General features: G+C 41.6%; 1 protein-coding gene across 5 annotated transcripts in view; it reads right to left on the reverse strand.

The window, feature by feature from the left end:
* GALNT18 (polypeptide N-acetylgalactosaminyltransferase 18) overlaps positions 1-25716 on the reverse strand; it is a 403991-nt gene that overhangs the window by 95081 nt on the left and 283194 nt on the right. For all 5 annotated transcript variants that reach the window (XM_067540807.1, XM_067540809.1, XM_067540808.1 and 2 more), the window contains 3 exons: positions 24196-24379; positions 20644-20841; positions 17696-17810 (listed from right to left, as the gene is read on the reverse strand). In XM_067540807.1, coding sequence (XP_067396908.1) covers positions 17696-17810; positions 20644-20841; positions 24196-24379 — 497 coding nt within the window. The remainder of the gene's footprint in view (positions 1-17695; positions 17811-20643; positions 20842-24195; positions 24380-25716) is intronic.

Raw genomic sequence — 25716 nt, forward strand, 5'->3', positions numbered from 1 at the left:
AACCTGGAAATAACATTTTTGTCCTCATGTATTTCTAAACATAATATAAAGTAGGCAATCCAGTTTTAAAAGCTACCAAGAAATATTAGTTTCTGAAAAATACAATTCTAAATAGCTCAACTACATTTTCTAAGAAAGATCATAAATGTGAAATATCATCAGGTTTTGCTCACACAATGTCTGCCTTCAATCTGAGCCACTTCCCAGTACAGCACTGATATCCAGTTATAAATTGTTTCAGAAAACTCTGTTATTCTGTGTACATTGACTAAATATATATAATAAAAAGCCAGGGAAGCTGTAGGATGGCCGTAAGTTTCACTAAGACAAGAGGATTCATGCATCACCTGCTTTCTTCTTAAGCCCTTTAGTTGATTTTAATTGAGAATGGGCCTGATGCAAATCTTACATCTGAACACTTCCAATTTTTGGGGAAGATCAAAGTCAGATCTTAACTGCATTTCTATAATAGACTAAAACAAAAATTCATTTATATAGTAGGTTGAACTCCAGGGGAATTTGAACCTGGATCTGAAATTTGAGGCTTGGTCACTTCTAATTTTACTACACACACTGTGTTTTCCAAACACACTCTGATGTAACAAATACTTCAATATGGTTTGTAAACAACAATTACTTAGTCTCTCAGTAAACTCCAATTAATCAAACCTGTTGGTCCTCCCTTTCTCTCCTAGACACTGTCAGTCTTTGTTCTGTTTGCTAAGGTTAATTAATTACACTGCTGCAAGAAGCATGAATTCATTTAAAATCTTAATGTTAAATAGGAGCTGTCAATACAGATGCTAACAGAATATGCTACTTGTGAAGAACAGATTCTAAACCAAATCTAATTATTTATTAGGAAAAAAATATCCTTGGAATCTGTGAAAATGTGATTAGCATATAACAAATATCAGTTCAGATGTGGCCGACACACACAGCTACGTGCTTATAGCACCTATTTATCAAGGTGAAACTATGCCCCTCAGTTACATGTACTAATTCTTGTACTAAAGAAGTGAAAACAAACAATTTAATATCTGGGACACGTACATCAGGTTATGCAGTCTCTACTCCTGAGGGAATACTGCACCAAAAAACTAAAAATTCTGCACATGCTATTTTAAAATTCTGCACATTTTGCTTGTCAAAATAACACAACATATCACACCCGTTTCAATTATTTTGGTAATTTATTTCAAAACACCTGTCAGCAAGTACATCTGTAACAATACAGACAACAAAAAAGATTCCCTCAGGGGAAGAGAGTTAAAGAAACCCCTACACTCACATGGATCCTCACTGCAGGATAAAGTTATCCTAAATTAGGAGAGATGGGCAAGACGACAGAGAGCAGACTGGTCAGTTCAGAGAATGCATTAGCTTAGTGGGGTCTGTCCCCATCTCTTCTCAGGAAGAGGAGAGTGTGCTCCCTGCTTCTCCGAGGGCAAACGGATCCCAAGACCCACTTAGCTGCTCCTAGTCCCCAACCCTCTTTCAGCTCCCCCTCCCTCAGGATCCTTGCCCCAGAGACTGTTCCCCCCTTCAGCTGCTCCTCCCACACTCACTGCCCCCCTCCTTCAGGGCACAGCCCTATGCCTCACCTCTCACTTCTCCTGGAGATTGACTCCCCTTTCTCACCCTACTGCCCCCCAGGCTCCAACAGACCACCACCACCACTGAGGGCCCTGTGTTCTCCCTCTCCTTCCCACCACCCCCATGGGGGACCCTGTGTTCCCCCCAAATTACCCCTTCCTTGCCTTCCCCACCCCCAGAGGCCCTTAAACAGCGGAGAAAAATGACTGCAGGAGCCGCAGCCAAAGAACCCTGGCTTCTGGAGAAGGGGACCTGCCTGTGCAGCGCTGCAGGTAAGAGCTCCGCCTGGGGCTGGGATGTGCAATGCAAGAAGGCCTCTGGTGTGAAATTCAGGAGGGGACAGGTGCCCCCCTGCCCTCCCTAAATGGCCCCCCTTGCCAAGGCTCCCCGCGGCTTCCCCACAGTTGCTTGTGACAGTCCCACACCTCTGCAGGGTGAGTTTACCAACGGGGACAAGGGGCGCACAGTGGGGTGGCCTCCCTGTGCAGAGTGCAGGCCACTGCTGCACAGAGATGGGGGAATTACCCTGCAGTGCCCACCTCTTGGACACAGTCTCCGTGCAGAGGCTGCACACAACCCTGACACAGCACAAGGGCCGGGCCTGCCTCCGCGCCGGGTGCACCTTGACAAAACACAAGAGGGACAGAGTCTCGCACGCATGCCCAGCCCCACCCTTCGAAGGCAGTGATTTACATCTCTCCTGATCTCATCCCAAACTGATGCGCCTGTTCAGGATCGCTGCTGGGGAGGGGTGTGTTATCCTTCTTACATCTTCCCCTTGCTTCCCTGTCAAAGTCTATTACTCTGTGGGAAAACAAAAAAGTCTGCAGGGGACATGAATTCTGCACGTACTTGGTGCGGAATTCCTCCAGGAGTAAGTCTCTACAGGGTTATGAGCTACAGTTCTGTGTTGGGAGCAACATACAAGCATGCTGCCTGAGGAGGAGGCAGAATTTCATGGAGCACCCAGGGGCCCAAAGTGTGTGTGTGCGCGCGCACGCGAGCCACTTCACTCAGCACAGGGATCTAGCACAAACTCCTCTGTTCAACTGGTCAGCTCTTCCGGCTGGTATGGGAGCCCTGTCATGGTCTAACCACTTCCTTACTCTCCATTGGATTGTCCTGTGCCTCAGGGGTGCTAGCAGGGAGCAAGAAGGGCACTTAGGAGAGCTCATTAAGTTTTAGTGACTGCACACTGTGCAGAGATTATCAAGGGGCAAATAGGGTCCTTGTGCCCTAGCCTTTTGTTGCACACCCATGGAGGGGCCAGTCACCAAAACAAAAATGCAAGGAGGCCTCCAAGGCTGTAATTTTCAAAGGAGCCTAAGGGAGTTAGGCACTCAATTCCCATGGAATTTCAATGGAATCTGCATGTCTAACTCCCTTAAACTCCTTTGAAAATTCAAGCCCTAGAGAATAAGCACTTTAACTGGGATTAGAGTTTTGCTGGCCAGTAAATTCTAAACAGGCCAAAATTAAAAGTATAAAGCCTGAGCAGCTCTGCAGCAGATGGTCTTTTAGCTTTTCCTGATTCTTCCTTTACTACAACTGAACAGGGAACTCACAAGTTGGCTAAGAACTGACATCCAGAATTTCTTTGCCCTTTGGTATGTTGGCGTCCCACATTAACCATTTTACTTGTGGCCTCCGCAATTTGTTCTAAAACAACCTGGTTATAGAAGTGCAGATCTGTGGCACGAAGTCAACAGACCCATAGGAGAAACTGGTTACACTAACACATCTGAACTTAGCTGAACTTATCTAACTTTCTTCTCACTGACCCAGCTCACAAGGATGTTGGGAGCCTCTTTACAAGGGCCAATCCCTGATCCCACTGAAATCCATGGCAAAACTGCCAGTGAGTTCAAGGAGTCCAGGATTTGGTCCTAAATATTTATAAAGTTCTCTGAGATCCCTGAATGAAAATTGTAAAGAGAACGATCCTAGTTCTCCTTGCAATGCATTTCTATGGGAGTTCTATCATGTAAAATATTATTTGTTATGCGTTACTTATATTGCATCTGCACCTCAAAGAGAATCCAGGAAGGGAACAACGTAAATTATACACACTATTATACAAGTATCTTTAGTCATAAATAGAAATACTTGTACTTTCTGCCACATTCTGTGTAAACCACTGAAATTACCTGTAATTCACACAAGCACAACGTGTATCTCTGTCACCCTTCAGTGGTTGGACTGAATAAGAAGAGAAGAGATTATAACTACCAGCTGGGGATTTACTATTTTAGTTCAAGTAGAGGCCTGTGCTTTGGAGTTACAGGTCCATGGTTCAATCCCTGCTAAAAACATAGGATGGTGGGTCATTAGATGCACAGTAGGAAAGGCAGAGAGGAAGAACAAATAATTGTTTAATTAAACAGGCTTTGCCATCTAATCAAGGAACTATTTCTGTTTGGCTAGAGCATAGGGCTCAACAAGTAGTGATCAATGGCTCCATGTCTAGCTGGCAGCCGGTCACAAGTGGAGTGCCCCAGGGGTCGGTCCTGGGACCGGTTTTGTTCAACATCTTCATTAATGATCTGGAAGATGGGGTAGATTGCACCCTCAGCAAGTTTGCAGATGACACTAAGATGGAGGGAGTGGTAGATACCCTGGAAGGTAGGGATAGGATACAGAAGGACCTAAACAAACTGGAGGATTGGGCCAAAAGAAATCTCATGAGGTTCAACAAGGACAAGTGCAGAGTCCTGCACTTAGGACGGAAGAATCCGATGCACAGCTACAGACTGGGGACCGACAAGCTAAGCAGCAGTTCTGCAGAAAAGGACCTGGGGGTTACAGTGGATAAAAAGCTGGATATGAGCCAGCAGTGTGCCTTGGTTGCCAAGAAGGCTAATAGCATATTGGGCTGCATTAGTAGGAGCATTGCCAGCAGATCGCGGGAAGTGATTATTCCCCTCTATTCGGCATTGGTGAGGCCGCATTTGGAGTATTGTGTCCAGATTGAGGCCCCCCCCCCCCCACTACAAAAAGGATGTGGACAAGTTGGAGAGAGTCCAGCGGAGGACACCAAAAATGATTAGGGGGCTGGAGCACAAGACTTATGAGGAGAGACTGAGGGAACTAGGCTTGTTTAGCCTGCAGAAGAGAAAAATGAGGGGGGATTTGATAGCAGCCTTTAACTAGCTGAAGGAGGGTTTCAGGGAGGATGGAGCTAGGCTGTTCTCAGTGGTGGCAGATGACAGAACAAGGAGCAATGGTCTCAAGTTGCAGGGGGGGAGGTCTAGGTTGGACATTAGGAAAAAAGTTTTTCACTAGGAGGGTGGTGAAGCACTGGAATGGGTTACCTAGGGAGGTGGTGGAATCTCCATCTTTAGAGGTTTTTCAGCTGCAGCTTGACAAAACCCTCGCTGAGATTTTTTAACTGAGGTTAGTCCTGCTTTGAGTAGGGGGTTGGACTAGATGACCTCCTGAGGTCCCTTCCAACTCAATGATTCTATAAGTACAGATACACAGCAGAAAACCTGTAACCACCAGTGGCAATTTAGGATGGAAGTTAGCCACACTCAGGCCATGTCTATACTGACGGAGGCAAATTCGCTGCCGCCAGATTGATCTTTCTGGATCGATTGAGCGGTCAGTGTAGACCCGCTCAATCGATCAGGAAGTCGACTGAGTAAAACCACCCCCTCAAGCAGTGTAGCGCTGCGTTGATGGGAACGCTGTTCCCATCGGCACAGTGCAGTGTAGGCAGCGCGCAGAAGGGAAGCAGAGCAGTCAACATGAGTTACACAAGCTACTCTGTGTAGTTTGCATAACTCCCGTTGACTGCCGCCAAATCTCCAGGTAAGTGTAGACCAGGGTTCAGTCTTGTCCTGTTAAAGTGCTGCCACTAGCTTCACGGGCGATCTACGAGAGGTGCTGCTGGGGAGTGGTCTACAGCTACATATGGTTGTGTGTGCTCACACGATCTCACACCTTGAGTGGGAAGAAGCTGGCTTTGTGGTTAAGGAATAGAATTGGGAGATCTGGATTCTATTCATGGCTCTGTCATAGGAAAACCTTGGACCAGGTTTGCCAGACTTGTTCTATCTTGAGCAGTACCTTAGTTTGTGAGTAGTCCCACACATTTATAAAGGGTTAAAGTCCATGTAGTTATTTCAGATTAACACCAAAGTAACTGAGAACAGAATGTGTTCTAAAACGGTCAGGGCTCAGGGTTACCAAAATCCAAATATGGATTATGAACAACAAACGAGATTAAAGAGAAAAAAAATTTCATCAACAAGTCAAAACATGAAGTTATTGGTAAGGCTACCAATTTGACCAGCATAACTGTCAACTGAATTTGGGCCTACGGGCCACATCCTCCAGTCTGAGCACATTTCATACATTGCAAAACTCAGACTGAGGTAGGGAGGGCAAAAGTGGCTTAAAGATCTAAGACATCCTGGACTACTGAGAGCTGCTCTCTCTCATGCTGGCTGTCTATGATCCCAAAAGGAGTGTTCAAGCAGACAGGAATCACTGAGGCATGTGGCTTGTTCAGCCATTCTCCCTTATTCCATGACACACCCCTTGCATTGGCTCCGATAACCCCTAAAGATAGCCCTATAAAAGGGGGAATTCTTAAGTGACCAGTCAAACCAGATTTAGGGCTGCACTGCACCATAGGACTGACTGGAAAGCAGCCAGGACGGGGCCAAGGATCACGTCCTAGATGTTTACATGGCCAGGACTGCATAATCAGTAATGCTTATTTAATTAAAAGCTAAAATTTAAAATGCTCATTTAAAAGCCTTCTAATGTAAGTGGAAAGGAAGATACTTGAAGATTCTCCAACTACTACGGTTTAAATGAAGCAGAGCACCTTTTACTGTCAGTGAGGCAGGTTCTTTACAGATAGTGGTGACAGCTAGAAATTGCTAGTTTTCTGGGGGATCCCTCACAGCAGGACACTATGTTTAAAGGATTTTCTGTGCAATTTCTACATGTACACACTTTTAATCTGCCACGTCTACTAAAGAATGCAGATTGCTACTGTGATCAAGTGATAAACAATGCTTAATGCTCTATTTTGCAAAGACATCTGTTGCATAGCTATGTCTTTGGGGCTTTGCCTGAAGGGGATTCCTTAGAAGGTTTTCACTGAACAGAGAGGAACATCCCTTGGAAGTATTTTCACCTCTTCAGCAGGATGGAAGGATTGTCTTTTAAAGGCTTTTGTTGAAGGTCCTGTTATTGCTGGGTGTTTCCCCACTGCAGTTTGCTTTACAAGAGTTACTTTAAGGATTCCAATACTGCAGATTCAATGCACAAAAATGTTTTGTTAAAAATCTAACACCACAGCGGTTATCCTTTAAAAATAACCCAAACCCACCTTCAGTACAAAATAGAAGAATTTTCCTTTGCAAGGAGTATCTTTGAAACAAATACTTGCTTTTGGCTCCCTGAGGAGGTTCAAGCAATCAGAATAGCCCCAACAAGTACTTAGAAGGTCCCCCCTTTTGAAAAGGTTTCTTCACAGCTATGGTGAGGTGGCAGAATGGTCTGTCTTAGAAGAATTTCAAAGAGATGTTAGGCATACTAATAGTGTCTGGTAGATTTCGAATGCCTGTGAAGCAGAAAGCATTTTCTTCAGAGGGCTAAGATCAGCTGAGGTTGTAACCTAAGCTAAGGAAAACACACGGCTGTAGTGGGAGATGCAGTAGGAATATCAGTTGAAGGAAACTGGTCTATGAAAAAGGAAGGGGCATGTGTCATGGCTGCTGGATGATCAGATCCATGCTGAAATATACATACCATACCCCACTAAACCCTTAGGACCATCTAGGAATGGCTCTCCATGGTTCCACACATGGAAGGTTTGAGGAATTCAACCTCCATGTGTCTGGGGAAGGTAAGGATCAGAGCCCAGGAGTTATACCTCAGTTTCCCATCTGGCTTTTTGTAGTCCAAAGCCTGAATTTGACCCACCACAACATTATTTATTAATTCATTAAAAAGTGCAACATTATAAGTGAAACAAAAAACAACTGTACAGAGTGATTTAATCACAAATCACAAAGCTTCCTGGAGGATTTTCCTCCAATTTTCATTTAAGATTACAATATATACTATTGTCTGAGGTGTGTCTCTTGGATTATTGGTTCTAGGGCCAAGAAAGAGCTTTACTCATGAATGTTTTCACACCACTGTGTGTAAACCATCACAAATGTTTAGAGATTGGGCTTTCCCGAACAGTGCTACAAGCAGGAGTAAAACTCAGAAAACGTGCTGGGGAGAGAGATAGATTGCACCAGAAATCAGCTGCAACCTCCATGCCAAGGTGATAAGGAGCCACTGTAGCCCAAAATTTGGACATCCTGGTCCTGGAAAGGGCATGACCATGACAGCTTGTTATACATTGATACACTAGATCCTTTCAGAATGATCCATGGATAACCTAACTATAGCTGCTGCGCACCTCTTCCCTAATCAAAAATGCCAAGAGAACTGTGGTAGTAACAACAGCACAGAATCTATCTTTTCACCGGTCTGCACAGAGGGGAGTAACTGACACATCCTTGAGCTGGCTTTGGTGAATCTGGTTCACTATTCTTTTAGATGCAGGTGTCATAAGAACAGCTAAAGTGAAGGGATTACAAAAAACAGTTTTTAAATATAAAAAAATGGAATTTCCATTTTGAGAGCCAGAAAACCTCCTTCATCAGATTAAAAAGGTCCATGTTTCTATTTATTTTAAGTATTTCTAAATCTCTGTCCTTGGATAAATCCCTTTCAAATACATTTAAATGCATCTGAATTCACAAATATTTAATCAAATCAGCTACTGCACAGAAGCTGATCCCCTTTAGACTATTTAATTTATACTCCAACATATAAAGATGCACCACTTGTTCATTAAAAGTGTTTCTTTTTTTATCTGTTTAATCACTGAGTGTTTCTTTCATGTTGCTGTAGCTTAATCTAATCAAAAACAAATTCTGCATGATGCTAAGCAGTTCATTAGCACGTACCACAGTCACTGAATTCATATTGGTCATAGAGTCTCTTAGAAAACTAAAATGGCCTTGTTTGCGACAAACATTATATTTGGACTTCAGACAAGACTCTCTAATAATTAAATAGTTTGTTAGGACCTTTCAAAAAGCTCACGTATTTTCTAGTTTCTCTGAAGTCCGCAGAAAATAAAGTGTTCTTTGTATTTTAACAAATATCCTGCAGAAAATAACCCAGCCAATGTGATTTCATTTTTTTTATGGGTCTCAACAGATAGTCACTTATCGTGGACATGAATTTTTTTTTTAAACAATTTACCACATAAAATATCTGTAGATTGTGGACACTTATGTTCCACCTAAGGTTTTTTAGCATTTGTCATTATTGTTAATTATTTACAGATCGCCAACAGTGAGTTTCCTGCTTTACAGACAAGTATGAAGAAAAGATCTCTGCCCCTTCCAGTGTAAACAGACCACATACCGATGGGTGGATGGGATGCAATCCAAATGAAAATGACGGAGCGATGGATTTTGCCAGTGTGATGGTGGTTAGTTCTGTGATGTTTTGGTTCCACATTTTTCTTTCAGTATTCCAGCATGTATGGAAAGGAATAGGGTTTAAGGGCCTGATCCAAAGCCCAAAGAAATCAGTATGCATGCTTCCATTGATTCCCAATGGGTTTTGAATCAGGTCCTGACTGTCTTTTGGTTGTAGTGTGTTTTAGGGAAAGATTTCTGTAAACCTATTAGAAAACGTTTCTCATTAGGTCAAATGCTTGAATACTTATTCAGACAAAGCTTCCACTGAAATCACAGCGTTTTGACTCAGGACTTAACTTCTATAGGTTTTGGCTCATGCCATATTCCCTCAAAGGCTTGCAGGGAGCCCAGGGTCGGATTTGCACATCCTGCTGATACTTGAAGACAAAACTTTAAAATAGAACTCAATTAGTTTCTTCTGCCCAAAGACTAGATCTAAACACGTTGTCTTGGGCTGTGTCAGGTGACTTCATTAAGGTGGTGATTCAGGTGGCAAATCAGAAGTATGTTCTATAGGAAAGGTTGGGAATTAGAGAGTTAACATGGAATATATTTTAGTTTGCTCACATGCATCCATTTGTGCACAGAGGAGAGCTTGGCTGGAACAAAGAATGAAGACCTTGGTGTTTATTATAGCAAGCAGAAATTACCAAGAAACTTTGCACTGAAGTGAAAATCTCTTTATTCTGTATTAGTGGCAGCTCAAAACAGCATTCATTGAAATTAGATCAGATAATTTAGAAGTGGAAAAGGTTGTTTAGATTACTTAGTCCATTCCCTTGCCAGCACAGGACTGTTCCTTAGTATGAAAGGACCCAAGTTATGTGGTTTCTCGGAAGACTATTCTACTTCGCTCTGTCCCGGAACCTTCCCTTTTATTTTGGACTAAGTTTTCCATATGTTTGTGACAGTAACCGCTCTCACACCCAAGCTGAAAATGCTAATGGTAAGCTGCAGGAGGCCCAGAAGAAGACAAAAGAGAAAGCTAAAAGATTTTTTAAAAGAGAAAGGAAAGGCTTAACGTAACTAGAGTTGGCTCTCAATTTTTAAAATGTAAATTATTCCTTAAATCTTACTTTTGAAGTCTTCATTAATTGCCTCATAGTCCTCGCTTCACATTAATTATGCCTTTATACAACACCCTCATGGAAAAAAGTAGTACATGTAAAGAATCTTTCCATATCAAATTGTCAGTGTTTTTCTCCCCCTTTTAGCTAATTGGTTCATTATGTACTTTTTTAATTGTTTTGTTCTGCAGGGATTAATTTTGTACTTATCTTCACAAACTGTAAAACTTTTACACTCTATTGTTAAACTACGTATGTTGGGTTGCTGTTTTATAATTGCAGGAAGCCACTCTGAGGCTTGTGTTACTAGGAGATAACATGCTTCCAGGGTCACTGAAGGCATAAAGCTTCACTCAGTTGTTTTTCAAATGTATCCATCTCGTTACGAGGCATAGCAAAATAATTGATACTTAAGTCACTCCATTGTCAAATTTATGCCATGAATAGGAAGAAGAAGAAATCATCTTTTATCCTGAAAGGAGGGTGGGAAACAAAGTGTATAACCCATGCAAATTACCAGAGGTTTAATATTTATGTGACAAGATATTGTGACTGCTCATTTTTCATGCAGTTTTTTTAAAAACTCCTTTCCAGTCCCTAACACCCTATGCCAGTGCTCAGAATGATCAGCAACAGAAACTCTTGCATTAGAGTTTGACAGATATCGTGCTACATCAGGGGACCCAGTCAGAACTGAAGTGAGGTGAAGGGTCTGTAACAATAGACTATGAGATATTATGACACCAGAGGTTACAGTATCACTTTTAGCTTTACTTAAAGTATTAAACATTGTGCTCTCTTATGATAAGGCACTAATTAATTGGTCTCTCTCCTGTAACCACTGATTTGTGAGTATGTTTGTTTACTTCAGCTGTGTTATTTCTCTTGTTATCATTGCACGCAATAATTTCCTTTGTTGAAGGATCAAGATTTTAACATTATTGTCCATTCAGAAACATGGAACCACACAGGTGCAGGCAATGCAAAAAGCACCTCTACTGGAAATCTCAAGTACCTCTTGCTCTTTAATGTAGGTTAAAGGGATGCTACACCACATATCTGCTGGTATTACATCAATCATCTGCTTTCCTGTGAGAGCTTTGAATAACAAGTTCTCTCTCCCCAGAAACAGGAATAGTGTAAAAATGATTCACTGGAAAACTGGTAATGTCGTCTGTATGTATAATTATATATGCTGTAGCTGCGGGATACCTACTGAGGCATTCATGGGCAAAACAGGGGGGAAACAATTATTCCACTGGAGGCTTGACATAAAAATAGAACAAGCCATAGAGAGCAAGTTGCTACAGATGTCATGACTGACAAAATTGGAGGCATCACAATCTGAAGGCAAGTTCTTTCTTTCGTTTTCAATACAGAGAGTCGTATCTTATAGTGAAATGACGATCATATAGAAATGATAGCCCTTAAAATAGAGAATACCAGTCTCTGGTACCATTGGGCTTTAGTATATTAACACAATGAGAAGTATTTTCCAAAACAAATAGCATTTTAGTGATGATTTGCCGACATCAAGGTCTCCAAAGCAATTATATACAAAGCCAGGCAAAAGTTACATAGATCACTAGCTCTGGCTGCACTCATGCTGCAAAACTGAACAATTCTCATGATTTTCTGCAAAAATGTTTGCTCTAAAAAGTATCAAATGCTTTTTGCAAGATCCCCAATTTTTGTCAATTTCTGAAATGTTTCTCACATGATTTAAAAAGTTAGTCAACTTCTTCTTGCTTCAGGAAAGGATGATGAAAACAAAGGATTTCTTTTTCAATCATAAAGCTGACAAGGAAGTAAAAAATGTCATGTTCTGTTAACTTTTAACAGCTGAAATTAAGGAGAAACCAACATATTAAAAATAGTATTACATTTCTACCTGAAAAAGCATTTTACTTAACATTGTTACAAGTAACACCTCAGGTTACTATAACAAAGAAATTAGAGAAGAGTACATTTTCTCTGTTTTTTTCCCCCTCCAGTTCTTTTGTTCATTTGACAGTGCTGTGTGTATAGTCAGTTTTCACTACAGTCTCTGTGGGCCTTTCATGAATTACTAAAATCAACTAAAATACATATGGCTATAAACCACACTAAATGACAGTGGCTGAAAGTGCAAGGGGACACAATGGGGACTGAAAAGGACTCAGCTTTCAAATGTTTGGGAGATAACCTTAAATATACCCCATTAAAACAGACGTTCATTTATTTTAAATGCTGAATGTAATAGACATAATATATAATCTCACACACACACACACACACACACACACACACACACACACACACACACACACACACACACACACACACACACACACACACACACACACACACACACACACACACACACACACACAGTAATTTGCAAGGCCTGTCTAGTCATTTCTTATTTTCCCAAGGTGCATTTTGAGGAAAGATTGTTTGTGTATGGTTGAAGAACTTTTTATCATCATTTATGGATGTGCTAAAATGATGAATGTATGTTTATGAGTTTATAGTTATTTTTTGTTCATGCTCCTAGAAGCCATGATAGGTTCATTTTTATCATCTGAAAAGAAGAATGATCACTATCGATACATACCATATATGATGTAATTATATATCTGTTTGTCATACAATTGGCATATAAATGATACGCTAAATATGTTTCCAAGCATTCCAGGTTACTAACGCCACAAACTTTCCAGCGATTTCTGAAAAGATAAGCATCATTTTACCAGTCAGGAGAACTGCAGCACTAAAAATTATTTCCCGTACTGATTTTGAACTGCCCCTGGAGAGTAGTGTAGAGCACAACGCAAGAGACAGAGGTGCCTTTTAAAGATGAAACACAGTTATGAGGACAAACTATTGAAAAGAGATTTCAGATGACACACACTAGGAATAGACAGACAGATGGCTTTGCTCAATGGTGACTGGGATATCATCCCCACTTAGAAGTCGCACACTAAAGTCTCTTTCCCTGCAATGTTTTATTTCTCTACACACACAGAGAGCAGTAGCAGCAGCTTCATTTGAGCTTTAGTGTCAGAAACAGCTGTGCCAGCGAGAAGCTAATTATTTGTATAATTCTATATATTTATTATAATTATATATTACCGCAGATATGACCGGCTACAATATGTTTGTGCACGGTGTTTAAGAAAGGTGCAGTATGCAATCCTAATCCTTGGATCTAATTCTGCTCCCACTGAAGTTAATTCAAGTCTTGTTTCAACGGGAGCAGGTTTAGGCCCATTAGGAAAATGTTTCACTTTTTCATTAAGGAGCTTTCGTCTTTTAAATAGAATTTTCTCTCACTGACTTCATGGAGATATTTTATTAATGTGAATACATCAGCCAGAACACAGTCTTTCTAACATATATAATTACTTTTTGAAGCTAGAGCCTGGGGTTATATTCCCACCTCTGCCACTGACACAGTCCGTCAGTCCTAAGTTTACACATCTATAAAAGTGCGTCCAATACAACCTAAATAGGCTGTTGGGAAGCTTAAGTAATATTTTTAAATTACTTTGAGCTCCTCAGATGAAAAATGATCTATATGGGCCTGTATTGGAACCTTATCCTGAAACATATTAACAGAATCTGGAGAGCGCAGCAATTACACCTCAAAAGGAAACAACTTTGGACAGCACTGTAACTTTAACAGGATTGAACATCAAGCATGAGGGACTTCTGAAGGAGCAGTGCTGATCCTACACAGAGTCCAAGGAAGTGATCCTGAGAAGTGCTGACAGCCTCCTGGGAGGAATCCCACTGATGGGATCTAACCCCTCAGACAAGGTGCTCCCCAGCTCTCCTCATCCAGCCTTAGTGAGCTTGATTATTTTGTTATGAGGCAAATACTGAGCTTTGTAAGAAAATGTTTTGCTGTCAGGGAAAATATATTACTTTGTTTCCTATACTATGAATGTATTCATACTTGGCACACATTTGTAAGCATCTAGCCAAAGGCAACTGAATTCCATTAATATTTATTTGATAATATATGTTTAATATTTTACACCTATTATTACAAAGCCATAGATGAGGGGGGGAATACCTAATGATAAAATATTACTTCGAATCAGAAATGAATGGAGTTGAGAAGAGAGAATTTTTACAAGATCCTGACAGAATAATTCCCAAATCCTATAACATACTGGAAATGTGAAAATAATAGTCTGGCTTTCTATAGCTGATCAAGGGGTTATCACCAGCAATGAATGCTTTGGATACAACTCCAAGTGGTTTGTGAGTTTCTTTGTTCTCAAGTGGCACAAGCAATGTAAATAGATGAGAGAAAGGTGCTTCGTCTGGCTAGGACATTGGCCTAGGACTCAAGTGTGTCTGGGTGCAATTCCTACCCATTCTGCTGTGATCTGGTCACTTCAAGGTTGCAAAGGAAAGGGCAAGATTTGCCCTTCACAGACTAATCCTGGGGAGCATAAGACAGCTTTGTTCCACATGGAAATGAGAGAGAGAATTTTCAGCTTGAACCAGCCATGCTGCCTTTTCAGCCAAGCCATGGCTGCTAATATAGGGCATGGAAAAATGTAGCAGATATGGCTTGCTGATTCCCCACTACACAGGGCTTTGGCTCAGTGCATACATACAGTGCACAGATACACTGGTCACACTTGCCCTGGCCTACCCATTTGCACTGGCCTACCCACAGTCCTCCTTCCACAAGGAGCTGCAGAGACCCACCACGGCAATCTTCTCTAATATGTGTGGGGGTGGAGTCTCACAAGTGTTGTCTCCTGTGCATCTACATTGTACCATCATGATCTATCACCCTGTAACATTGAACTCTCTACGTTTATAAGGTATTGCCAGTGAGAAGATGACAATCCAGTGAATCCAGTCCCAAAGCACTATTGCAGGCAGGTGAGTTGTGCAGGCTTACAGCACACAGAGACTTTCTAGAGGAAGGAAGGAATGCTGCCTGGCATTCCATCTGTTCACTGTGCAAAGACATTACAGCACGCAGAATAGGAACAGGCCACCATGTATTTATTTTACTCCCAACTTTCTGGCTATGGTAAGACATGGACTAAGCTCAGGAAGTTGGCTGGCTAATGAGCGTCATCATATTGTCTGATATGTGGCACACAATACTTTGTAACTTGGAAAGCCAAGTACTGGGTTTACTCAGGCATGCTTAGTAGCAGATTCTCCAAGGCTACATACTGAAGTGCGCCACATGTCAAAAGATGGGATTAAGCCATGTGCTGCTAAAAAGGAAAGTGCAGATGAAAGATGAAGCACAGGAAACAATCTGTATCCTGGTGCAGAGGTTATAGTTTTACAATAAAAATGTTATCTATTGTATTGATACTCTAACTATAAAATGCTAACTGCTGCTGCTTCTGTTGAACAATTACAGCCTGTATTAAGTGATTAATTTTAGGCCCTACAGTTAAAAGCAACACAGGAATGCTAGAAATTACTCTCTGGTGCTGCAGAGACAGGAAAATGTAGTTAGCCAGCAGAGAAAGACCATCTGGACCTAAATCCTTCTCTGACCGTCGTTTTCAGAATGCCTTTATATAAAGAAAATTAAAGGCAGCTTTGAGAAGTAACACTACAGACTGTAAGAGCTAGGAACTGCAACTAAATTACACAATTTCCAACAATGCTATGACGACAGCATTTTTTGTAGGCCCCTGCATTTCGCCGGGAGGCAACACATGGCCTCGGGTCTGTACCAGGAGCAGTGGGTTAAGTGAAGAGACACACTTGCAAAGTCTGCCATCTGCAGAAAGAATATTACACTTCCTGGCAGTGCTAATATTGCATTATAAATGTATATTAATCCTGGTATTATCTGGGTTATGCTGAGCATACTGAGGAGAGTCATTAATAAACTGCTGAGCAATCTGTCCATTACAGATGTTTTGATGTAGCTGGGAACTCAGATCAGAGTCAGAATAGAGCTAGACAAAGCAGTATATATTATGCTACCTTGCACATTGTGGTATGTTAAAGATGAAAGTGTTTTATTTAGGTCAGGCTTCACTTCCCTGGAGACAGAAGAATAGATATGAGGAAATTAGATCAATGCTGGGTCTTATTCCAATAATCCAGTATACTCCAAAATTTCAATTATGAGAAGGTTTGTGTGTCTGTCTAGTCCTGTCTATCAAAGTGATCGTCAGCAGTTAACTTCCACAAGGATTAACCAGACCGGACAGGCTAATATGTTACTTGAGAGCATAAGGGCCATATTCTGTCATGCAAATTATCATCAACGTCTCATAGGTACGGTCGATCAAACTCTTTGCCCTCTCACAGCAACAATAACTCAGTCAGTTAAAAATCAGTGTCACTAATTTTCAAACTCAGCCAGCAACATCTAGCTGAGAAATCTGACTCTAGGAATGGACTCAGGCTCCCTAACCCTAAGTGTGCAGAGACTGGTGTTATCAAAAGGCAGGATGCTCACATTTCTCCCTTAGCACTCCCTGCCAGTGTGTGGTAACATATCTTGGCGAGGGCCTTGCCTTCCCTTCTGTTGCAATAACACTTTCTCTCTGACAAGTGGGAGAAAAAGATTTTCAGAAAGTCAGAAGTGAAAAATGAGTAGTTTTGTAGTACGGCTCAGTCTGAACACATTACCTGAAGATATTTTTATCATTATTTACAGAAATTCATCCTGTTTTTATGCTAGTGTATATCTTTATTCCAGTGACCTGACAGCCACAAAACACAAATTCATTGTGTTCAGCTAACATTTCACTAGCAGAGTTTGTAAATCTCATTTTGTAACAAAAATCGGACCATTTTTTTCATTACTCCAACAACGTATCTTGGAATCTGTCTTTCACTTGTATCAAAAATATGAGAGAATCTCTTAAATTGAGCAATGTTGCATTTTCAGTATGTTATTTATTCATGAGGGGAGGCAGAATGAGATACACAAATCACACAGAGTATTGCAAATGGTAAATAAATGAAGAGTGTATGATGGAAGAAGAAAATATGTGCAATTATGCAAACTCAGGACTCTATGAATATCTTAACTCCAAAGCAAAGGCAGAGGGGAAACTGCTTAAATCTAAGTCAGTTTTGTTATCTCCAAAGTGAGCTTCCCCAATTCAAATAAACAGATGTATCTAGGAGAACCTTCCCCATTAGATCTTTGAGAAGCCACTCTCCCTATAGGTGCTTGTATTGTAAAAGAAAAGAGAAGTTTTCTCCAAGCTTCATCATCATAGCAGCTACCACTACCAGCTATGTGAAAAAATGACACCATGTTTGTATCCTGCCCTCCCCAATGACATTTTTCACAAGGAAAAAAGGAGTCTCTGCTTTTCATCCCCTCCCTCATGTACACAACCCATAGGTGTAGGATTCTATGGCTGGTTTGGCATATATATAATCACACAAAGAGACAGAAGTTACATGGCTCCCTCACATACTACATCTACTAACCTTTGTCTGCTTCCTCAGCTATGATGTGGGGCAAGTCATATTTTATAAGAACAAACCAAGCATCAGTGCTTTTTTGTTACATTTCCTTACCCTGATCCCAAGCTCCACGTTTTCTCCTCCATAGACTTCCATGCCTTCATCTAGTAAGCCAATCTCTTGGAAGTATTCCCTGTCTACTATGAAGCATCCAATCAGTGCAGGGCTTCTGCATGAATACAAGAGAACAACAAAAAACAACAGTTAGAGAGCATGTGGGCAACTTCCTTTTATATCGTCACGCAAACAGATTGTAGTTAGTGTCACTGGGCCATACTTGATGTAACACCATGGACTGCAATGGAGTTACACCCAAGATGCATTTGGCCGATTTTGTCTTTTGTGCTATTTATTTTTAAAGTGAGTTTAGTGTTGATGAAAGACTGAAGCCCTCAATACAGGATGAGCAGCCAGAGTGATGCTTCCCTGTACTGCTTTGCGCATCTGTCCCAGCTTTGTTTTGGTGAGACTGGCTGTAGTGAGAAGAGGATTGCACAATCTCTCTTGCCACTCAGCTCTTGACTTCTCAGCATACACTGCTAACAAGGGTACCAATTTCTGTAAATTTTGCCCTTGATGAAGGAAAGCACTTAAACACATGCTTAAGGCCATCCCCTAGTCAGGAGAGCATTTAAGCACATGCTTAACTTTAAGCTTAAATTAAGTATGTGCTTAAGTGTCTTTAGTAAATAAGGACACTTTCTTGAATCATCTTTGTTGGTGGCTTTTGTAAGGTGGACACAAGAAAGGGGTATGAGACAACTCACTCTTTTCACTGAAATGCTGTAGAATATTAATGTCTTTCAGCCACTGTTAATCTGGACCAAATTTGACTCAGTGGCCTAGAGGTGAGAGGCTCAATATCACATCGAGTCATCCAGTCTTACAATATTAATGTCCTATTGCTTCAAAATCCTGAGACATTCAGTCTTATGATTGCTGAACCACCTTTAAGGTGAAGACTTGACAATATAGAATATAATTTTCCCTCTATGAGAGAAGGCAACTATAGAATAATTTATCTGTGTTTTTACCTTATCCTGCATGCTGTCAAAAAGAAAAATGTCATTTTTGCCATCGTGTGAACAGAAGCAGCACTGGGAACAACAGGATATTAATTAAAGGATATAGGGCAATGCAAGAGTATCGGCTAAATTATCCTGCATTTATCAGGAATAGAACAATCAAGCTGTGTTAAATATAGACATCTGCTTTTCAGGTGATTATAAGATTACTTAATCACAAAGCTTAAAATTCTCCCCTTGTACAGATCTATACATTTGTGTGGTGTTACCCTACACTATTGCTGTACCATTTCAGCATGATGAGAAAATATTTCTGATGTATTTGGTAATGAGGAAAATATCATCTAAAAAATTGTGCTGAGCTTATCATAGAGTAGAAAGGTTTTTGAATGTCTTTTGAAGCAAAGAATGTTTTTGCCTTTGTTCTAATTCTGCTGTATTTTCACTATGTTTCCTTCCAACTGTGTATGCAGTAACTATTTGTTGATTACTGGAGGAATGGTCTTAGTAAAGCTATCTATCCATACCCTGAACTTAATTTATTATTGTTATTATTACATGACACTCATATACAATATATCTCAATAATAAACATTATTCCAGGAAAAAGGCCAGCTCTCATCCCCATTTAAGGATTTTGCCAGGAGCAAATCTAAATGTCCACCATTGTAAAGTGAAAATCTAATCCCTGTCCATCAGGAATCACATAATTACTGGGTGAAGTGCACAACCAGGAGCAGATCTTTGTTCTGAAACGCAATAATTTTAATTTAAAAAAGTCAACAAAAATATTTAAAAAATAATTTTCACTGCTACAAGGCCTTCCATCAGAGGTTCTCAAACACTTTTAATTAATGTTGGTAGCTTCCCAGTATCCCTATAAGGTAGATATGGTTATCCTCATACAGAAAGTCTATGGCTGAGCCTGGATTCGAATTCAGATCTCTTGACTCCTAGTCCTGCTTAAGGACATCCTCCCACCTTCCTAATGTCTGATGGCCAAGGAGACGGAGTGGGTTAATGCAGCCCTGAGCCAACAATTCCATCTGACAACTCCAAAACAGAACGATCAGCCTGAAAAGACAGGTCTGTGGGAACAAATATAGCCCTCAGGTTGTCTGTGTGGGAGAATACAAGAGACACCTACTGATGCCCCACCCTCTGCACTTCCAAAGGTACAATTTTTGTACCTCAGCCTCAATCACCTCCTCTCTTCCTGCAACAGCTTTTGGGAAACCAGAGGGTAGGCTACAGTGAGCTCCTTGGGATTTGCATAAAAAGAAGAACTAAGATCTATACAGATCTGCTTGGGGGTCATCAATCTTATTTCCATGAGACAATACCATCCTTGGTACCATAGAGTAGATAGGTATCCTCTTCTGCACCAGCCTACCAGTTCTCTGGACAGAACAGGCAGGTATAAAAATAGGTTATACAAAAGTAGGGGTTTTCACATACTCTTTGCTCCCGCATATTAATAGGCCAGATTTGACCCTATGTGATATCAAAATACATAATTGTACAACTATGTGATATAATTACAAATGTAATCACCAGATCTTAATTTATCACTCTGGCAGTTGTACCTTTTTGCAATACATTTGTAAACTGCATTGTCTTTCTAGATCATTACCATTAAATTAGCAGACAAGTCATTTGTAGATGGCTACACTGAATCAGGCATTCAAGTCTTCTCTTTTGCTTTTTTCTATTTGCTGACTTGTTATATAAAAATGACGTATATGAGACCAAGCCATATAGAGACTGTACAGCTTGTTTGTGATTATCTGAAGAAGCAACAGTAAAAGTGGCAGAGAACAGTGAGAAAATGTATTCTCATTTAACCATCAGTCTGTTGATGAGCAACCCCCTTAGTCTGTGTTAAAATAAGGCACACTTAGCCAGCCCTTTGTTATTTGTTCCATGTAACAGAGCACTTCCTGCAATTTCCAAAGCCATGTCACAGGTGCATGTTACCTTATCGGAGCAGTTGAGTTTTCCAGCTTCCACCATGATTTTGGAGGATTCAGATATCGACACCACAGTTCCCAGTCAAACCCCTGCGCAGATAGGGGGTATTCCTCTATTTCAAAATTATCATATTTGATGTTATCAAACGATGGAGAAATGACTCTTTTTCTGTTTTCCTTTATCCTGGTAAGTACTGGTTCAGCCCTAAAGGAACAAATGCTGAGACTGTTCCAAAAGAAGCATAAAACACTTACACAAACAGTAGCCTATATTCTATATTATCTAAAAGGCAAACTCTGCGGTTGTTACTCATGCAAAACTCCCATTGACTGAAGTGGGGGTTTTACTCAGTGAGGTTGCAGGATCTGGCCCAAAGTATACAACGTAACTCTAAGTCTAGCATGCACTGGATGTTATTCCTTTCTAGTCTGCTGATGGAAGAAATTAGACCTTGTTTATCAGTTACTATTTACATCCTTGCTACCACATAAAGACGATGTCTCCAGGCCATCTCTATGATCAAGGACATCAAGAAAATCAGAGTTAATAGCTGAAGTATCCCATGGACAAAAGCTTTTTTTGTTTAAAGAGAATGTTTTTTTACAGAAGTAACAGTGAAACTAAACACAGGTAGGAAAATCACAATTAGTGCTCATGAGAGGCGCTGTAGTAATAGACCAGTCATTGAAGTTCTTCTGTTTCACCCCATTACCCTCCCTCTCAATAAGCCTCAGATGGGAACTGCTGGGACCACCTATGAAAAAGCAGTGCAGCCCCAACGATACTCTATCCTTGATCTCTGGACAGCACTACCCAAGTCGCTCAAAATCCATCAACAAAAGTGTCAGAGCTAGTTGTGATAATGGTTCTGTGATGTGGTCACTCTTCATTAGGAATCAGGCTAAAACAACCAACTAATTTCACAGACGCCATTCAACAGCTTCAGATGCTAACGACTTTTGGTCACTATCAACATGGACCGAATTGGAATCAATGACTTCAGAGTGAAAGACTTGGTAGTCTACTCCTAACCCCTGAATCATCTGACCTCCTTTGCCCAGACATGTTTTATGCAATTTAGATTCTAATTAAAATTATTCATTAAGGAGACCACGTAACACAAGGAGCACATCTGAGATAGTTCCAAAACATAGTTATGTAATTTCTAAATCTTGTAAAGCCAGCCGCTGGCAGTTAAATATAAACAGCACAGGTCTTTCAGAAGTGATGTGCAGCTTGGCAGTCCATGCCACTTGTTATTCTTTTGCTGAAAATGAAAAGTGTTTATGCATTTAGTGCACATGAACTGTGTAAACTTTGGATGTTTCCATGACCCTCCCAGCTGCTGTCAAGGCCTCCTCTCCCATACACATTGCCATCCAAACTGTAGTTGTAATGCCCTGAGTAATTAACAATGGGGTGATCCCAAAATACTGGTTTCGACTGGAGGCTTAACCGGCTCAGGTTCCAACTCAGCAAGCTACTTAAACAGATATGTACCTTAACTACCTGAATGCTTAAAGCTACATGTTATTCAATACTTTGGTGAACTGGGCCCCCCGTCGACTTTTAGTATATTGTTAATTATAATATCATGCTGACAATAAAACTGTTCCCAGTGCTTTTCGGACATTTATAAATATTACAAGCTTTAAAAACAGATTTAAAAAAAAAAGTTAGTTAAAAGCCATGTTGAAAGACATGTGAAGAATATTTTATATCCGGATGAACAGTATGTGGAATTATCCTGGTAAGTACTAAGAGGCCACAGCACCTTGTAGGAGGAGCTCAATAACCCATAGAATCTAGGCCTAAAATCATATAAAATTTGCATTACCCCCTTAATTTTCCCATACAAAAAATCAGAACCAAGTTTATCACACATCTGACCTGTTCTATTGAGCTTCTCCATGCCTAAGTGATTATTTGTCATCTATGCACTAACTTTTGACAAAAATCATGTGAAAATGGAAGAGAACAGTAATATACTGTGCATATATAAATTTGATACAAATTTTAATCAGAAACAATAAATCTCTAACTCACTCTACTTGTAGGGTAACTGTATTTCCCTACACCAAATATGGGATGCATTGGGCTGGCCCGAACCTCCTGGCATCATCTCTTGGCCCCAACATATGTTTCTCTGTGCCCCCAATTGAGCCAAGAAACAGAGAAGAGGTCAGGGGGAAGAGGAATGGGTATGGGCTGAGATCTGGGCAGCAAGGCAAGGTGTGAGTGAGAGAACTTTTGGGCTCAGAGCCATGAGGTGAAGTTACTGGACTTTCATCCAGTTAGCAGCATGATGCCCCTTTGGGGGCTGGGAGAGCAGAGGAAGGAAGCTCCGGATCATGAGAGGGACCAAGGCGATTCCAGAGAGCAGCCCTGGGGAGGTGGGGGAAGGCCAGGATGCAGGGCCACCATTTCAGATTTTGGTATGTGGGGGGCAACTCCTGGCTGTTGAGGGGTGGTGGGGAGGAGTGGGGGACAGGAGGCTGGGGGGGGGGGGGGGAGAGTTCTTCTGGCCGGTGAGGGAAGCGGGGAGAGGAGCGAGCAACTGGGGGAGGGGAGGAGGTTTCTCCTAGCTGGTGACATGCAAGTCGGGGGGGCAAGTGCCCCCTATCGTCCTCCCTAAATGATGCCCTTGCAGAATGTGGCAGAAGAGGAAGACTGGAAGTAGACTGGGGAGGGAAAGAAGCCGACTGGATCAGGGGAGGGGGTGGAGAGGGCTCCAGAGACTGACCCCGAAGGATGGTGGGTGGGGAGGACACGAGTTCAGAATGGGGGCTCCAGGGACTGCTCGGGAGAATGTGGGGGGTAGGGGGTGCCACGCTCGATGTCCTGGCACAAGCGGATGCTGCAGGACTTGGTCAGATTGGGCTCTTACCAGCCGGGTTGCCCGGTAGGGCTCAGGGCCCATGTGTCACGGCTCCATGGCCCAGGCAAAGAGTTTGAATTAGGGCCCTGACCACACTGCCCTCTGACTGGCCTGCAGAGTGAGCTTCCTGATTGAAGGGGCAGGGCATAGCAGAAACACATCAGCCAGGCTCCTGTCCTCCGGCTCCCCAAATATCGCTGCTTACCCCTCCGCCCCCCGAACATTCCTCTGTGCCCCCCATAGGGGGGCTCACTCCACTTTTTGGGCAAAACTGGGCATTTGTGCCATTTGCTCTTGCCAGCTGATGAGTTGACCAGTTTTGCCAAAAAAGTTGGGACGTCCGGGACAGCTTAAAAAGGGGACTGTCCTGGCCAAAATGGGACATATGGTCATGTTATCTACTTGTCTAATCTAGTAACATGCATTTACCGGAATAACTACTACAGCAGACAATAGCCCAGTTCTAAAAAACAGAACATTGATCATCTGACTATGTTGCATATTACGAACAATAAGCTTTTCATAATTATCTCTGTATTTAAATCTGTGTTAAAAGATCTGTATATACCTTCTTCCCCTTTTATGCTGGATAAATGTCATTCCATAATTTACGAATGGCACGTAGAAAAGTTCCACCAATTCAACTGATCAATGATTGCAAGAAGCAGCAAGACACATACCATCCCACGCTGAATTCCACATGAGCATCAAAGAGAGCAACAACTGGTGCTGTGGCTGCTCTCCATCCGCTAACCCGAGATCGGATCAGCCCCTCTTGCTTGCTGTGTCGGACCACCTTGATGAATCCAGGCTTCCGCATATTCACCTCGTCAACATACTCCTTTAGTTTCTCCTTGAGTTCTTCTGTACACAGGAAATAATGAAAAGTTAAGAACAATAAAAAATAATCCATCTATCTATATTCAGAAAAACATCAATGAGGGCTAAATCTTGCCTTCTGAAGCACAAGAGAGGATGGCAAGAAATCTCTTCCACAATGAAAACAGCACACAACAAAGTTGTCTTGCACTGCAGCGGCCCAGCTAGTCTGCTGGGCATGGTCTGAGATGAGGGGACATGCCCAAGCCCCCAGGTAACTAGCATTTATACTGCCATTACCCATGATCAAAAGTCATAGACTCACAAGAAGAGAGGAACAGCACAGTGTGTTTCCACAGCATGTCACCCTGCCCACTGCCTTGTTGGATCCTGCCCTCCCCAGCGTCATTCCTGCAGTACAAGATGCACCATGCAGCCTGTCTGCTCTAGCTGGCCGCACCAATCGGGGCAGAATTTGATCACACAGTATAGCAAATAAAGATATGAACATGGTGTGAGATTCACCCTTACATGGAGGGCCAGTACAAAGCCTGTGCACTAGAATCTGAGTGGGACTATTTTTTAATCCAGCTCCCACCCTCTCCTGCTATTATGGAAGCGGGTCCTGCAGGACCCCAGTCCCTCTGCAGGGCTCTACAACAGACCTGCGCAGGGCTCTGCTATCTACCATCTGTATAGGTCTTGTGTGCTGGTGTGAGGATCTATATACTGTGGCATTCTCCCCATGTCAGGTCTAGACCTTCAAATAAGAAAAAGAAATCATTGATCACGCTTTCCTCTTAAATTTAGAAGTCAGTAAAAACTATTTAGGATTTATTACAATAGACGTATGATTACTGTTGTCGATTAGTGTAGTGCCTAGAAATCCCAGCCAAAAACTGAGGCCTCACTCTGCTAGGCACTGTACATACACATAGTGAGAGGCAGTCCCTGCACCAGAAGGCTCACAGTCTAAGGGCTTGTCTACTCGGGAAAGTCACTACAGCATAAGCTAAGATGTGAATTTAAATCTCTAGAGTTATACCAGTATAACTCCCCATGTCGACACTCTTCTTCCAATATAAGAGGTTTTCTTTCTGATTTGGCTCATATCGCTTTGACAGGGTTTAAGCTAAACTGAAAAAAAGGCCTCTTGTATACTGGAATAAGTGTGTCCACATGGAGAGCTATACTGGTACAACTATATTGGTTTATCTATAGTGGTATAATTAAACCAGTATAACCGGTAAAACTTGCCTGTGTAGTCAAGCTCTAAATAGACAAGACAGACAAAAAGGGAGGAGTGTAAACAGAAGCATAAAACACATAAAAAAGGAAGTGTGTGCAACAGTTTAGCACACGGTACTATCACCATAACCTCT

The sequence above is a fragment of the Emydura macquarii genome, unplaced genomic scaffold, assembly GCF_026122565.2.
Source record: "Emydura macquarii macquarii isolate MOO-44397 ecotype Brisbane River unplaced genomic scaffold, CSIRO-AGI_Emac_v2 contig_587, whole genome shotgun sequence".
Taxonomy (NCBI): Eukaryota; Metazoa; Chordata; order Testudines; family Chelidae; genus Emydura; species Emydura macquarii.